General features: G+C 38.1%; 1 protein-coding gene across 3 annotated transcripts in view; it reads left to right on the top strand.

Annotated features, from left to right (window-relative positions):
• Dnajc2 (DnaJ heat shock protein family (Hsp40) member C2) overlaps nt 1-17,620 on the top strand; it is a 34,026-nt gene that overhangs the window by 15,832 nt on the left and 574 nt on the right. For all 3 annotated transcript variants that reach the window (XM_048339853.1, XM_048339854.1, XM_048339855.1), the window contains 12 exons: nt 4,743-4,841; nt 6,478-6,619; nt 7,459-7,539; nt 9,123-9,188; nt 9,688-9,779; nt 10,337-10,458; nt 11,499-11,648; nt 11,754-11,842; nt 11,977-12,046; nt 13,476-13,660; nt 14,386-14,486; nt 14,579-14,686. In XM_048339853.1, coding sequence (XP_048195810.1) covers nt 4,743-4,841; nt 6,478-6,619; nt 7,459-7,539; nt 9,123-9,188; nt 9,688-9,779; nt 10,337-10,458; nt 11,499-11,648; nt 11,754-11,842; nt 11,977-12,046; nt 13,476-13,660; nt 14,386-14,486; nt 14,579-14,686 — 1,305 coding nt within the window. The remainder of the gene's footprint in view (nt 1-4,742; nt 4,842-6,477; nt 6,620-7,458; nt 7,540-9,122; nt 9,189-9,687; nt 9,780-10,336; nt 10,459-11,498; nt 11,649-11,753; nt 11,843-11,976; nt 12,047-13,475; nt 13,661-14,385; nt 14,487-14,578; nt 14,687-17,620) is intronic.

Genomic DNA, 17,620 nt, shown 5'->3' with positions numbered 1-17,620 from the left:
TAAGTTTGAAAACTACTTTGGCTATAATAAATTTCAGGAAATATTTAAAGAAAAAATTGAAACCAAAAATATTTACGAGATTAGAAATATTTTAAGTACTAGGAGAAACTATAAAGGAAATGATCAGTAAATGCAATTAAACACAGTTTTTAAAAGTGTAGACCTAGCTGGGTGGTCTCACACCTGTAATCCTAGCTACTCAGAAGGCTGCAATCAGAGGATCATGGTTCAGGGCCTGCCTGGACAGCAAAATCTGTGAGAATCTTAACCAGTTATCCACCAGAAAACTGGAAGAGGCACAGTGTCTCAAAGTGATAGAGTGCTACCTTGAGTGAAAAAGCTCAGAGGGATAGCACCTAGGCCCTGAGTTCAAGCCCCACAATCGGGGGAGCGGGGAGTATAAACCTAATCTTGGGAAAGGAAAGATTAGCAATGGACATCAGATGTAATGAGAGGCAGAGGAGTGAGACTACCTGGACCAGAGCTTAGCTTAGTCAGAAATGGAAGAGGTTGCTATGCCTCCTTTTCTTTTTCTGTGAAATAAAGTAATAGTGCTTTCCTCATAGGGCTATTGAGGTAAAGAGTCCTGGTACATATTAATGCTCTCTCTATATATATTTTTTTCCAAGTAAAAATTTGGGTTTATTGGGGAAGTTAAAAAAAACAACAACTGACTGGCCAGGGATGCAGCCCAGACTCGGGAGCATGCTCTGGGACCGCATGCCCTGGGCCCCAGGCCACGCTGCAGTCAGGTTATAAAGGCAAACACCTCATGGTCAAGCTTGCCACATGCAGGTGACCAATGAGGTTACAACACTTACAGAGCATGCCAGGCCACACGTAGGTGACCAGTGGAGTTAGTGTCTCATAGTATCTATTTAAACCAACCTATCATTCTAGTTAGGACTGGCACGGATTTGGCGGGGCTCACATGATGCAAGCACCTACTCTTGGGAGGGCACAGATTTAACATTGAATGTTCCACAACTCAGGTGCTCAAGCGGTTTACATAATCTTATCACAGTGAAGGGGAACTTCCCTGGATAGGGCGAATGCTCAACATATTGATAGCCACGTCATATTTTTTAAAGTCATGCACACAGAAAGAAAAATCAAGACAATCCCTCTTCCTTCATGGATAAAGAATGAAAGAGATACAAAAAAATTGTTGAAGCTCAGGAGCCTGGGATCTGAGAATCAAGATACAAAGCCTGCTGGGGCAGGAAAGTCTGCCCCATTAAACCAACCAAGAGGCTGGAAGTAGTGCTGTGGCTCAAGTGATAGAGCACCACCCTTGAGCAAAAGAAGCTCAGGGATGGTGCTAAGGCCCTGAGTTCAAGCCCCAGGAACTACACCAAAAAAACAAAAAAGAAAGGGAAAAAAAAATTGTTGAGTACCAGTAGTAAGTACTAGTGAAGCTGTGAAAGTACTTCTACTTAAAATGAGTCAGTTGATATTATTTCTACATTCCAAGTATATAACAGAAATGTTTGAGATCCTTTACTAAGCAGTCACTAAATTTTTTGATGTTTACTCAGAAAAATAGAACATGATGTAATGTTAAAAGTAGCAGAATATAAACCAAGTACCAGTAGCTCATACCTGTAATCCTACCAACTCAGAAGCCTGAGATCTGAGGATCCCAGTTTGAAGCCAGAAATGGAGGTGTGGCTCAAGTGGTAGAGAGTCAGCCTTGGTGTAAAAGCTAAGGAATAGTGTCCAGGTCCTTGAGCCCAAGCTCCAGTATTTATGTTTATAGCATAAATGACATTTTTACATAAAAAATTATTGTACTTTTTGTGGTCTGGTGGACAATCCTATAGTCTCAAGCCTGCTAGGCAAGTGCTGTGCCACTGAGCTCTGCCAGAAACACACCTGAATGTTTAACTCATATATTTAAGGAAGAAAATGCCTATGTCAGAATATATAACACTATCAAGGAATTGTCTTTGGACACTCACACTTTGGCTAATTCTTAAAAGTTATTTTATTTTGCAATTTCTGCATTTAATATGCATATCCTTTACCTTAGAGAAAGAGGTTAAAATTAGCATTATGGAACTCATAGGAATAGGCAGAATATTTTGAAAAGAGACCCAGGAGCACAGCAGATAGGAGAGTGACTTGAAAAATGGGATTTCATCAAATTAAAAGGTTTGTGCACAGCAAAGGACATAGTTATTAAACTGTGGGAGAAGATCTTTACCAGCAATACATCAGACAGAGGTCTAATGTCCAAAATATGCAAAGAGCTTAAGAAACTACCCCCCCCCAATAAAAAGCTATTAAACCAATTACTAAATGGGCAAAGGAGCCAAGGAGAGACTTGTCAGAAGAAAGAATAGCAAAGAAACTCATGAGAAATTGCAAATCACAACAGCCCTGAGATCCCATCTTACTCCAATTAGATTGCCAACATTGCTGCTGGGGATGTTGGGAAAAAGGAATCCTATTACACTAAACTAGTACAACCACTCTGGACAGCAGTCTGGAGGTTCCTCACAAAACTAAACAAAGATCTTCCTGATGACCCACTTGTACCATTCCTGGGCATCTTTCTAGAACATCAAAAGCCAGAATACTATACAGATACTTGGCACATCCATGTTCATTGCTGCACTATTCACATTCACTATTCACTAGCTAAGTATGGAAACAGGCCCAGATGCCCTATAATAAGTGGATCAAAAAAATGTGGTACTTATACACAGTGGAATTTTACACAGCCATTAGAGAAAATAACGTCATTTGCAGGGAAATGGATGGACCTAGAACAAATCATCATGTTAAGTGAGATAAGCCAAGTCTAGTGAGACAGATAGCACGTTTTTTCCCTCATGTGGAAGCTAGATCTAAAATATAACACGATATCATAAATTATACGAGTTTCTAGGTATTCACAGTGAGATCAAAGGAGGATAATAATGCCTATGTGCATCATATAAAATGATATTTATGGAAATGAACACTCCTGGGAAGTGGAAACAAGTTTTTTCCTTCTTGCTCTCTTAGTTTTCTTTTTGTTGTGTTTGTTGTTTGTAAGTCTTGGGGAATGTAAGAGTAGGTATAGAAATGGAAGGACAAAGGGTGCAATCAGCAGTGGTACTATGTTGAAAATAAAATATGTAACTTGTAGGAGGGATGGGAAGGTAAAAACTTTTTTTTTTTTTTTTTTTTTTTTGCCAGTCCTGGGGCTTGGACTCGGGCCTGAACACTTGTCCCTGGCTTCTTTTTGCTCAAGGCTAGCACCCTACCTCTTGAGCCACATGCCACCTCTGACCTTTTTTGTTTATGTGGTGCTGAGGAATTGAACCCAGGGCTTCATGTGTGCTAGGCAAGCACTCTACCGCTAAGCCACATTCTCAGCTCCATCACTAATAATAAAAATTTAATTAGCATTATGATTCTAGGTTTATGTTAATGAACCTTCCCCTTTTTGGTGCCTGTACTGGGCTTGAACTCAGCCTCAACTGTCCATAGTCTCTGCTCAAAGCTAGTACATTAACATTTGAACTATACCTCCCATTCTGTCTTTTTGCTGATAATTGAAGATAGTGTATTCAAGATTTGTCTGTCCAGGCAGGTTTTGACTCTGCTTGAGCCACTAGTATCCAGCCAATATCTCAAGTGCTTTAAAAAAATTCTGCTGGGGGGCTGGAAATATGGCCTAGTGGCAAGAGCGCTTGCCTCCTACACATGAAGCTCTGGGTTCCATTCCCCAGCACCACATATATGGAAAACGGCCAGAAGGGGCGCTGTGGCTCAGGTGGCAGGGTGCTAGCCTTGAGTGGGAAGAAGCCAGGGATGTTGCTCAGGCCCTGAGTCCAAGGCCCAGGACGGCCAAAAAAAAAAAAAAAATCTGGGAATTTTATGATGAAAAATAAATCACTATTGAAAAGGAGATAAATATTCTGTGTTCTTGGTGAACTGTTACTGAATTTTGACTTGTCTATAGATTTGAGGCCAATTTTAATAATTAAAAATTGTGCATTATTTTGAATATCATTGTAAAGTTTAAAATTTTCACTATTCTAGTTAGGGCTACTTTAGTTATAAAAAGTACCAAATTGTCCAAATGTACTTTGGAATTGTTGCTGTCATACATAGTGTATCTTTTTAAGGGATCATTTGTATTTTTAATTTACATTGTTATTTTAGATATAAAAAGTATCCAACTGTCCAAAAAACACTTTGAAGCTGTAATTACATAGATAAACTGTCCTTTTAAATAGTCACCTGCATTTTGATTTACATTACCTGATTAAATACGACCAAATGTTAGCTATTGCATTAAAAAAAATCTGTCCCAAAATGTGAAGCCTGAATTTCAATAGTAATTAAGAATGATCGTCTTTGTGTGTGCCAGGTCTAGGACTTGAAGTCAGGGCTTGTGTGTTGTCCATGAGCTTTTTTCTTTTTTTTTCTTTTTGCTTAAGGCTGGCACTCTACCATTTGATCCACAGCTCCACTTCTGATTAATTAATGATAAGAATCTCATGCCTTTGAACCCTAATTCTCAGATCTCAGCCTCCTGAGTAGGTAGGAGATTACAGGCATGAGTCACCAGTGCCCAGCTCATTTTACTTATCATAATTCCAGGTTTGAATATAAAATGTTTGCCAAGATGACTAATATCCTTTATTATTTAAGAAAAATGATATCTTAAGGTTTTACTTGTAATATAATAGTATGAATTATTTCTAAATTTGATGCCTAAAGTGACAAATTGATTCATTTTGTAGATAAAGCAATGGTTTTAAAACATCATCCAGACAAAAGGAAAGCAGCGGGAGAACCAATAAAAGAAGGAGACAATGACTACTTCACCTGTATAACTAAAGGTAAGAAGATACAGTCAGGAATTTCTCATGCCTGAATTAGGTTTCCTTATGTGTGGATGTAGCTGATTTAACTATTCCATGACTCTGTGTGTGTGTGTGTGTGTGTGTGTGTGTGTGTGTGTGTGTGTGTGTGTGTGTGTTTGTAGATTAAACTTAGGATCAACCAGCAGCATCAACACTTGCAGTTTTTTAAAAGTGCAAAATCTTGGGCTCTGTTCCAGAACTGTATGTTAACAATATTGGGAATTGAATCCAGGGTTTTAAGCCCTTGCTACGCAAGTAGCATTCCTCCAATCATTTTGTTTGCTTTTTGTTTTTGAGATAAAATGTTTTTGACTCAACAGGCAAGTCTGGACATCCTCCTATCTATACCAACCCAACTAGTTAGGATTACAGGCATTAATCATCATACCCAGGTCCCAGATGGACCTTTTTTTTCCCTTAAAGTTGGGGTCTTTTTATGTTACTAAAGAACCCAAGGCAGGAAAGTCTGAGAGTTTACCTCCAATTAACCACAGAAAACTGGAAGTGGAGCTGTGGCTCAATGTGGTAGAGCACTAGCCTTGAGCAAAAAGAGCTCAGGGACAGAACCCAGGACCCCAGTTCAAGTCCCATAACTGACTAAAACAAAAAACAAAACCAGCAAAAAACTGAAAAGTATTCAAACTCAGAATCTCTTTAGTGGAACTGAGGCTTCAGAGGTTTTTCAAGCACTCAGGGAGCCTCAGGCTCCCAAGTGCACTGGTATTCTGGTTCGAAGTGATATAATACTATAGGTAACCCATTAATTGTTGTGTTCATTGCTTAAACTACTCTATATATAGAGACGACTAAGAACTTTTGCCACTTTAGATTCTTTATAGAATTAAACTATTCCTTAGATGTGCTAATTTAAGGTGGTTGGGTTTGGGGGGTGTAGTTCAGTGGTAGTATTAGTATGTCTGAAGCCCTGAGTTCACTCCCCAGTATTGTAAAAGGCAATAATTTGATTATGTCATAGTATATGCTCCACAGTTTATTGGTGCTGATATTGTGGTAGCATCATTAAGTGAATTAATATAGTTAATCACCACTTCTGAATATTTCCTTAAGTGTGATCTTACATTTTATACTATTTTTGTGTATTGTGAAGAGTGAGGGTGGGGTTAGGGATTTATGGCTTGCAATAGTGTCTTGCTATGCAGACTGAGCTGGACTAAAACTTGGAGTGCTCCTGCCTCAGACACCCAAGTGCTGGGACTATACATGTGAGACACCATGCCTGGTTTGATGTTATTTCTTAAACAATTATATGTACACCCTGAAAGTGCAATCTTCAGCTCCCTGTTATGCAATGCTTAAGGAGCTTAAGATTTTTCTTTCTTTTGCAATGAGATCTAGGAATGTTTTAGGTTCTTCTTTCCCAGAGCCTGCTTTCTTGAGTGGTTAATATTTAAAACTTGTCTAATCACTTATCTACCAATAGTACTTAAAGGAGTTCACATACATACACTTACATCCACAAGTACCAGAGCTGTTGTTAATAAATTTAATTCTCCCTCAAAACACAAAAATAATTTTAAATATGAAAAGTAGTAAAATGTTTAAGTATGTGATGTTTTACTTGTGGTGGTATAATCTTACCTTCCTTTCTCAGCTTATGAAATGTTATCTGATCCAGTGAAAAGAAGAGCATTTAACAGTGTAGATCCTACTTTTGATAACTCAGTTCCCTCTAAAAGTGAAGCAAAGGACAATTTCTTTGAAGTGTTTTCCCCAGTGTTTGAAAGGAATTCCAGGTGAGTTAAAGCATCCTTTTTGATCATAGTGCTCTATGATTAATTAATTGGAGGTAAACTCTCAGACTTCCCTGCCTTGGGTGGCTATGAAACTGGATCCTCAGTTCTAAGCCTCCTGAGTAGATTACAGGTGTGAGCCACTGGTGCCTGGCTTACTTTGAGGGATATTTAATGCTCCCAGGGGTTGCACTATGCTGCAATGTTTGCAAACTACTCTGATGAGCAGTTTGAATCCATATAATATTTTTCTCACGCTTCCCAATACTTATTTTGCAACAGGATGATATAAAGATTTAGTGGTGTGTGAGTATGTGTGTATTAAGTGATAGAATAGACTAGATAGAAAACATGAATGAGTTAGCAGTCTAAGGATCTTTTCAGAGATAATGGGTGAAGTGCCATGCCTAAAAGTCTGGCACTAAGGGTGGTTGGTCTAGTATTGGCAACCTATCTGTAAGTTGGGAAGGCTAGGCCTAGAGCTTGCTGCCTACGGCTTGCTTCTATGCTGTGTATTTAGGGACAGGACAAAATGAGCTTGAGAAAAGACATGACTTCCATTTTGCCCTCGCCTGTGGCAGCTGCTACATTGTATTGTGTGGGATTAACAATAACAAATGGATAGAAGACCATTTGTCTTTTGCTCCCCTCCATCCTACCCTTAGCCTATTTTTTAATACCTGTATTTACTTAGCACATCACTGCTGCTGACTAGCCAGCCCCATCTTTTGTTATGGGGGAGGGAGGTTACAGAGACTGGAAAAAGCCTTGTTTTTAATAAATTAAGTTGTAGGTTGACTTTTGTATGTAATTTTTGAGTCATATTATTATTAATATTTCAGGTGGTCAAATAAAAAAAATGTTCCTAAACTTGGTGATATGAATTCATCCTTTGAAGATGTAGATGCATTTTATTCTTTCTGGTAAGTAGGTTCACTACTAATGTTATTAGTAGTTGATTTTTTATAAATTCACTAAGATTGTAGAATCTTTACTGAAAAGAAGCATACTGTTCAGAAGTGAACAAAGGTTTTTATGTTTTGTGTGTTTTCAGTGGGATATTTAGGCCTTTGTGGCTTTCAGTCTGTCTTATTAATGAGATGTGGATATCAAGCACTTTGTTGCAATAAGAAATGAAAACTAGTGATCATGTGAATTCAGTAAAACAACACATTTTCATTTAGCTTTCAAGTTAAAAGTACTTGAGGTAGACAGTGTGTTTTGAGTAACTAATTTATGTCTGTGTGAGAGACAGACACTGGAGACTGAATTTTGTGTCTCAAGTTAAACAGGCTTTCTACTACGTGAGCCACTCAGCCTTTTTGCATTGTTTGTTTTCAAAAGGTCTTAGGAACTCAGTCCTATAATACTAGCTACTCAGGAAGCTAAAGTCTGTTGGTCAAGTTTCAAAGCCAGCTAGGACAGGAAAGTTTGTGAGACTTATTTCAACTAAACCACCAAAGAAGCTGGAAGTGGAGCTATGGCTCAAGTGGTAGAGTGCTACCCTTGAGCTTTTGGTCCAGGGACAGTGCTAAGACCCTGAGTTCAAGCCCCAGGACTGGCACCAAAAAAATAATAGAATCTTACTTTATGCCAGAATGTCCTAGACTTAGATCCATCTACTTGTGCTTCCCCTCACCACTGGGAATAATAGGTGCATCATTGTATCCAGCCATTGTGCTTCTAATGTGGCTGGGATAACAAGTATGCACCATTGATTGAAGGGACTTCCTAGAACTTTTGTTTTTTCATTGGGCTTGATCTTGAGTTGCTGTCCTCCAGTCTACACCTCTTATGTAGCTAGGATTAAAAGTATGAGCCCCTGCACCTGGCTCTTAATTCATTGACTTTCAATAGGGACAAGTTTAGCAAAATTCTTTTGTGTCAGTAATAGGCTTGAACTTAGGGCCTGGGCAGTGTCCCTTACCTTTTTGCTCTGCCTCTTGAGCCACAGCTACACTCCTAGCTTTTTGGTTATTAGTTGAAGAGTCTTATGGACTTTCCTGCGTGACTGGTTTTGAACATCAGTGCTCAGATCTCAGTGTCTGAGTGCTATGATTACATATATGCCACCATGCAGACCCAAAATATTTTTTAGGTAGTATACTTTCTTATTTAATGTCCAGTACAGAAATATAGAATTGCTATAGAAAACAATGGCAAGATTTAGTTTTATCACTTGTAGTTGTTTTTACATTCCAAGGGCAAACAAGATATAAAATAACTATTATTAGACTTAACAGACCAGGTAAGATAGCAAAGTGTGATTTTTGACTGAGGGGCACTTAGTATACTTTACCTTTTCATACCAAAAGCCATGTTATTTATAAAAGAAGATGACATTGAGGACTTAAGCCTACTGCTTGTTCAATACTGGAAGGGAGAGAATGGAATCTATTTATACAACCTCATCTACTCTTGACTACCATTCTTTCAAAGTACATGTTTCTGACTTCATTTTATGAGAATGTTTTTCAATTCTTTATTTGGCTTCTGTCTATATTAGGTATAATTTCGATTCTTGGAGAGAATTTTCTTATTTAGATGAAGAAGAAAAAGAAAAAGCAGAATGGTATGTATGCAAATCATGGTACCAGCAGCAGAACATTTGTTTGTTTCTTTAGTTTGACGCATATATTTATATTTTTAAATAGCTTGTGCTTCTGTCATTTTATTTATGTATTTTGTCCCAATAAGTAGCCCATGCTGGCCTGGAATGATATTCCTGCCTTATCCTCCCACGTGCTGGGATACCATGCCTGGCCAAAGTAAGTTTTTAATACAATCTTTTGAAATTTCTTCTCAAAAGTTAAGCTACATAGAGTTAAGTCAGTAATTGACTAGGATATGCTTATGAAATTGCCAAATGATATAGTTGTCAAAATAGCTCAACTCAGCAAATTATTCTTTTCTTTGTTGTTTAGTTTTTTTCTACAGTGTGCAAGGAAATTCAAGTACTCTTTAACAATATAAGCTTCTAAGGTGTTATTTATATATAATTTACAACATGATATATTTTTCAATCATACCATTTATAGGCACTAGTTTGTCTCCAATGTTTTGTCTTGTAGTCGTGATGAGAGAAAATGGATTGAAAAACAGAACAGAGCAACAAGAGCACAAAGGAAAAAAGAAGAAATGAATAGAATAAGAACATTAGTTGGTAAATATAATTAGTATAAAATTTATAATTTTTAAAAGCTCCTTTTTTTGCTATTTACTTATACAGAGGGGTTTCAATTCAACAAATCAGTTTATAAATACAGTGCATCTTTTTTTTTTTTTTTTTTTTTTTTGGCCAGTTCAGGGCCTGAGCACTGTCCCTGGCTTCTTTTTGCTCAAGGCTAGCACTCTGCCACTTGACCCACAGCGCCACTTCTGGACATTTTCTATATATGTGGTGCTGAGGAATCGAACCCAGGGTTTCATGTATATGAAGCAAACACTCTTGCCACTAGGCCATATTCCCAGCCCAGTACAGTGCATCTTAATCATTGTCACCTCTTCCATCATTTTCCCCCATCTCTTCCAACTCCACCCATCCCCTCAGGTCATGTGGTTCCATTTTCACATATGTACATTAAATATAATGACTGTATTGACTTTGTCTCTCCATTTGTTCCTCTTCCTCTTATTCTTATGCACCCCTCCCCCCACAGTAAAACATGTTCCAATTGTTTTAAATGTTAAAAATTCAAAGGATTGATTTATTTTTGGTAGATAATGCTTATAGCTGTGATCCAAGGATAAAAAAATTTAAGGAAGAAGAAAAAGCCAAGAAAGAAGCGGAAAAGAAAGCAAAAGCCGAAGCAAAACGGAAGGAGCAAGAAGCTAAAGAAAAAGTAAGATGACATTTGGTAAAGTTGGATTGTAGGGCTGGGAATGTGGCTTAGTGGTAGAGTGCTTGTCTAGCACACTACTACATAAACAGAAAAGCCAGAAGTGGCACTGTGGCTCAAGTGGTAGAATGCTAGCCTTGAGCAAAAAGAAGCTCAGACAGTACCCAGGCCCTGAGTTCAATCCCCAGGACTGGCAAAAAAAAAAAAAAAAAGTGGAACTGTAAATGTTTTTTAAAGTCTGGTGGATTTTTTTTTTCTATTGTTTTTGTTTGTCATGGGTTTTAACTCAGGGCCTGGGTGCTGTCCCTGAGCTTTTTGCTCAACGCTAGTGCTGCCACTTTGAGCCACATTGCCACTTCCAGTTAATTGGCAGTAGGAGTCTTGTACCTTTTCTGTTCAGGCTGGCTTTGAACTGCAGTCCTCAGATCTCAGCCTCTTGAGTAGCTAGGAATACAGGCATGAACCACTGGTTCCTGGCCTGTTTTTTTTTTTTTTTTAACAACAACAACAAAAACGTGATCTGGAAGCAGATAATTACGTATTACTCTGAGTCAATCTTTTTTTTTTTTTTTTGGCCAGTCCTGGGCCTTGGACTCAGGGCCTGAGCACTGTCCCTGGCTTCTTCCCGCTCAAGGCTAGCACTCTGCCACTTGAGCCACAGCGCCGCTTCTGGCCGTTTTCTTTATATGTGGTGCTGGGGAATCGAACCTAGGGCCTCGTGTATCCGAGGCAGGCACTCTTGCCACTAGGCTATATCCCCAGCCCCTCTGAGTCAATCTTGACATATTAGTAAAATTTATAGTTTTCATTTTGCTTACCAGCAAGTTCTGAGCAAAAACATATTGTGCAGATTACTTTAATGCTATACTTAGTTTTCAGTGTCTATTACAATTTTCTAATAAACTTAGAACTCTACCAACTGTCTGCTCAATTATTCTTTAGGCTCCATTAACTTGATGTGTCATCTTTTTTCTAATTTGTTAATACTGAATTTAGAAATTTTGAATTTTCTTATTAAAGTGATTTTACTTACAATTTTAAAGCAAAGACAAGCTGAATTAGAAGCTGCTCGGCTGGCTAAGGAGAAAGAAGAAGAGAAAGTTAGACAACAAGCATTACTGGCAAAGAAAGAAAAAGATATCCAGAAAAAAGCCATTAAAAAGGAAAGGCAAAAACTCCGAAACTCATGCAAGGTATGTCATAGGTTCATGCTTCATAATCGTGTGGCAGATACATGTGGATGTATTTCTGAATGTTAGTGGATATAAGATGAAAGTGTTCGCATTTTATATTTCTAGACCTGGAATCACTTTTCAGACAATGAGGTGGAACGTGTTAAAATGATGGAAGAAGTGGAAAAACTTTGTGATCGGCTTGAATTAGCAAGGTATTGTTGAGGTCTTCTCGAGTTCAAGATTTTGTTTTATTTATTTATTTTTTTGGTGATGCTTGGGAACTCAATGGCTTCATGGATGCTAAATAAGTGTTCTGCCACCGAGCTATCTATTTTTTTTCTTTTAGCTTACAGTGCTTGAATGAAACACTCACATCATCTACAAAAGAAGTAGGAAAGGCTGCTCTGGAAAAACAGGTAATAGGACACCAAATTACTACTTATATTAAGCACTTAAGTATTTTATGTTTTTATATTATGTATATGTTACTAAAAGCAAAAGAAATTTTTATCTTGCATTGTTATATACTAAGTGCTACTGATTTAAATTTGGTTGAATCTATTTTTTGTTGTTGTTGTTGTCTTTGCTTTTTTGGTACTGGGGATCAAACCCAGGGTGTTGCACTTGCTAGGCAAGCGCTTTGCCACTGAGGTACATCTGAGCCTGTTAAATAAATCTATTTTTTAAACAACAATTATTCTTTGATTTGTGATATCGTAGTTTTTACAGTCATTATTTGAACAATTAGTTCCTCTAGTATATTCATAGGATATAACACTTATATCCAGATCTTATATTCATAGGATATAACACTTATATCCAGATCTTTTCTCTGTGTAGTGTGTACCTTTATTTGCAGATGAGGAATCAGGCAGACCGAGGAATTGAATTCTGCTTAACAAGTACTACACTGCATATATGTGTATATAATAAAATATATGCACATGCCTAGGTGCTTCTGGAGAAATGCCCAATGCTAGTGCTGCTACAGAGGAGCTTGTAAGCAGTTATGCTGGAAAGAAAAGCCTGAGCAAAAGATGGAGGGCACACAGTAAATGCTACCAGATAGGGAGGACCAGGATAGACATTTGGGAAGACATTGCTAAAATGAAGGCCAAGAAACTACAAGAGCTATAAAATAGGAGAAAATTATAGTGAGTATAACTAGGAAATGAAGGTGGTTAAGAAAAATAGAGAAAAATTAAGTCAATTTTTAATACTAGGGCAGTTTCCATTACTGAAAGGTCTTTTAGCAGAAGGGTCTGCAGTAACTAGTTATAGCCATCATTGTAAGGCTCTGGATTATGAGAGGTGGGGAATTCAACTTTAAAAATGATAGAAATTGATGACTAGTTCTAAGAAACTGACAAGGAGGAATGAAACAAAGACAGCAATTGACAGAAGCATCAAGGTCATTCAGAAGTTTTCTTATGAGTAGCTGTGGGTTTAGAGGTACAAGCTATTGCTTTGGAAACTTTTTTTCAGATACCCTTTAATTCCAGGAAGCCCTTAGTTGAATGTCCTTTCAGTGGTCACCTTACGTTCATCAGCACGAGGTAGCACGGGGTAGCACTTCAAAATACCAGTGTCCTGTGTCATTTTTTTCCTTTTTTTAGAGAATCTCTTGAGTATTGGTCAAGTTGTAGGTAGTACATCTATGCAGTCTGTAAAACAGAGTGTGGAAAACCAAGTGAAAAGCTGATGCAAGTGTGGGAGTTCACCTAGGGAGAGGTTAGGGTTAGAGTAAGGATTGAGAGCTGAAACCACAGAGTATCAGCCATAAAAATGAAGTATAGAGTAGCAAGATCCTTGAATGACCCTGACTTACCTGTAATATTTATGTAGATAGAAGAAATAAATGAGCAAATTAGAAAAGAGAAAGAAGAAGCTGAGGCACGGATGCGACAAGCATGTAAGAATGCAGAAAAGTCAACTGGTGGAAGTGGGAGTGGCAGTAAAAACTGGTCAGAAGATGATCTGCAATTACTAATTAAAGCTGTGAATCTCTTCCCTGCTGGAACGAATTCAAGGTATTGTCTATCATGAAACTTTTCGACATAAACTGGAGCCTGGAGATGATGTAGCCAGAACTCTAAAATGTTATCGCACAAAGATAAAGCTTCTGCCTAGAAAGGGTACCTTCCAGCAAATTCTATATAGTAGTGGAAAATATAAACCCTGCTAATCTTACCCATTATTATACCAACACACTTATACAGCAAGATGCTTCATTTCTCTGGAAACTGAAGATCATGGAACTAAGTGTTGACAGCTAGTTGGCTTATTCCCTCATGGCTTGTGCCAGGGACTGGGCTTTGTGTCCTTTGGTTTCCCTTTGCTAGTTTGTCCTTTGGTGCTTCCCACCTTGAACCAGAGCTTACTTCACAGTCTAGTTTTAGAAAGTACTCACAAGCCTCAGAGATCCACCCGTTGTCATGTGGATGAGAAAAGGCAGTGTTTTCATAGTTTCATTAAGAAGTATGTGGTAAATTGGTGATGTACATAAATGTGTAGTTTTATTCCTTTTGATTTGTATCCAGAATCTATAAGGTTTTACCAAAACTTAAAAACCAGGATTATAGTTGATTTAAGCATTAAAAATCAATAACTATAATCTAGGAAACCGTGCAGATTAACAGCCTAATAAGACCAATTTAAAGTTCATTCTATAGATCTTATGACCTTTCTTTAGTTAAAACAACCAATTTTTCCCCTAATAATATAATATTGAACTTTTATATACCAATTGCTCTAGATGGGAGGTTATTGCAAATTACATGAACATACATTCTTCGTCTGGTGTCAAAAGAACTGCCAAAGATGTGATTAGCAAAGCCAAGAGTCTCCAAAAACTTGGTGAGTTACATTTTTTAGAAAATAGATGCATATCTTTTTAATGCTTTATTTGAAAGACTGAGATAATACTTTTGTTAATTTTTTTTTCTCAGATCCTCATCAAAAAGATGACATAAACAAAAAGGCTTTTGATAAATTTAAAAAAGAACATGGAGTAGTACCCCAGGCAGACAATGCAACTCCCTCAGAACGATTTGAAGGTAAATTTCTGTGTTTCTGTTAAGTTGTTAGCCATGGTTGCCAGCTATTTGAAGGTACACAAGACCTGGGATCTAGGTTAAGAGTAACAGTTTAGAAGCTTGGAAGATGTAAAGCTAGTGTTCTTTGGGGTTTTTTGCTTTTAAAGAAAGCAGATCCGAACTACATCTGAGACCTGGCACCATTTCTCACAGGAATGTTGTAGCATTGCTGTATTTTGACATTGTGAAATTAGTGGATAACAGAAAACAATTGGATGTCACTTTTTTTCCCCACTAGTACTAGGACTTGAACTTGGTCTGTTTGCTTGCTATGAACTGCAGTCCTCTGATTCTAGTCTCTCGAGGAATTAGTATTACAGGTGTGAACCACTGGCAGCAGGCATGCTTCTACCTTTTCAAGAAGGATTTAGCTAACTAAATGTTAAGGCATACTTTAGACCATTAAAATTCATCTAAGGTCTTCATGAATTAAAAGGATATCCTTAAAAAAGTTTCAAAGGGGGGCTGGGGATATGGCCTAGTGGCAAGAGTGCCTGCCTCATAAACGTGAGGCCCTGGGTTCGATTCCCCAGCACCACATATACAGAAAATGGCCAGAAGTGGCGCTGTGGCTCAAGTGACAGAGTGCTAGCCTTGAGCAAAAAGAAGCCAGGGACAGTGCTCAGGCCCCTGAGTCCAAGCCCCAGGACTGGCCAAAAAAAAAAAAAAAAGTTTCAAAGGCAGTAGCTCATATCTGTAAACCACAACTACTCAGCAGGTAGAGATCAGGAGAGGCCAGCTCTGACAAATCTTGACAAGCTAGGTGTAGTAATTACTTCAATCCCACCTATGCAGGATACATTTAGGTAGGATCTTGGCCAAGAAGTCAGCAAACTTCAGTACTACACCAAAAAAAAATCTCCGAAACAAAAAGGCTTTAAGAATAGATAATACATTCTCTGCCTTGCTATGGGTGCTATTTTTCTTTCTCAACTGGGAAATCAAAACCCAGTTTCGCAAAATGTGATTTCAAGAAGTAATCACACTGTTAATTGTGTAAGATGCTGCTGCATTTTTGTTGTATGATCTGAAGTAATGTTATCGCTTGCCCATCCATTATAATAATCAACTTCTCTTTTCAACGTTCAGTATTGCATTTTGCCCTCAAAAGTGGATTAATATTTAGTAACCTTTTCAAATACATTTATTTAAGTATAAGAGGTTTCTCTGAAGAACGGTTACTAGAAGTACTTAACATTGGCTCCACAGATTTTAGCAAATGTGTTGAAAAGACAACAAATTTTGGCAAAAGGGCACTTGGGTACTCTAGCAAAAAGTTTTTTCTTTTTAAATTTCTTATTGTCAAAGTAAAGTACAGAGGGGTTACAGTTTCATACATAGGACAGTGAGTATGCATTTCTTGTGCAACTTGTTACCTCCCCCTTTCCCATTTACCTCTCCCCACCATGAGTTGTACAGTTGGTTTACAGCATATAGTTTTGTAAGCATTACTGTTGCATTGGTTTGTGTTTTTATCTTTTGTCTCTTGATTTTGGTATTTCCTTTCCCTTCCCTAGTTCCGATACATATATATACAATATTCAGGGTACTAAAATCAGTTATGGTGGTATTGGGTAAAAACCACCGAAAGAAGTACGAAGAAAAAAAAGAAAGGGCACGGTTTCACGTGGCATGTTGGAAATAACGATATACCACTTGTTTCCATAACTTGAAGTTCATTACACTTAGCATCATCCTGTGTTCATATGGGCCCTAGCTATTAAGCTATTGTGATCTTCTGCTACGACTATCCTAGATGTGTACTACTTATTCCCAATGAGGGAAACCATAGAGTCCATGTTTCTTTGGGTCTGCCCACTTCACTTAATATGATTTGTTCCAAGTCCTTCCATTTCCTTACGAATAGGGCAGTGTCATTCTGATAGAGGCATAGAATTCCATTGTGTATATGTACCACATTTTCTTGATCCACTCATCTACTGAGGGGCATCTGGGTTGGTTCCATATTTTAGCTATGAAAATTGTGCTGTGATGAACATAGTTGTGCTGGTGGCTTTGGTGTTGCTTGTAATCTTTGATGCCCCAAAGTGGGGCTGCTGGGTCGTTGGGGATCTCTGCTTAGCCTTCTGAGGAACCTCCATATTGCTTTCCAGAATGTTTGAACAAGTTTACTCCCCCCCACCAACAATGTAGTAGAGTTCCCTTTGGCCACATCCCTTCCAGCATCTGTTACTTGTTTTCCTGATAACGGACATTCTTACTGGGATGAGGTAGAATCTCAGTGTTGTTTTGATTTAGCAAAAAGTTTTCTGTGAGAAAATTCCTTCCTCTAACCTGTACGGAAGAGTCAGAAATCTTGTCTCAGAACTCAAAGGGTCAAGTAATTCTCAGCTTTCCAAGTAGCTGGGACTACAGGTATTCGTCACCAATCCCAGCTTTTAAGTGACTTTGTGGTTTTTGAGCACAAAAGTTCAGCTTTGAATCTATTTTTTTTTTTAAAGATCTGGTGAGTATATTAGGTCTGTAGGACTAACAATACAAAGCAGATATTTTCTTTTCTTTTCTGGCCAATCCTGGGGCTTGAACTCGGCCTGGGTACTACTGTCCCTGAGCTTCTTTTGCTCAAGGCTAGCACTCTACCACTTGAGCCATAGCACCACTTCCGACTTTTTGTTTGTGGTACTAAGGAATAGAACCCAGGGCATCATGCATGCTAGGCAAGCACTCCACCACTAAGCCACATTCCTGCCAAAGCAGGTATTTCCTACTATACTGTTTAAAAGGCTCTTGTGAAGATAAATTTGTGGGGAGGAGAAAATTGGTTTTCTTCCCTTTAACGTGCTTATATGTATTTCTAATCTGTTTGCTCAAAAGTACACATGCCAGATTTGATTAATACCTATGGAAAAGTGTTCAAAGACAGCCTTCTACCTA

This window comes from Perognathus longimembris, chromosome 2 (genome assembly GCF_023159225.1).
Source record: "Perognathus longimembris pacificus isolate PPM17 chromosome 2, ASM2315922v1, whole genome shotgun sequence".
NCBI classification, from domain to species: Eukaryota; Metazoa; Chordata; class Mammalia; order Rodentia; family Heteromyidae; genus Perognathus; species Perognathus longimembris.
The sequence above is the reverse complement of the archived record's forward strand: the minus strand, read 5'-3'. Positions and strand labels throughout refer to the sequence as shown.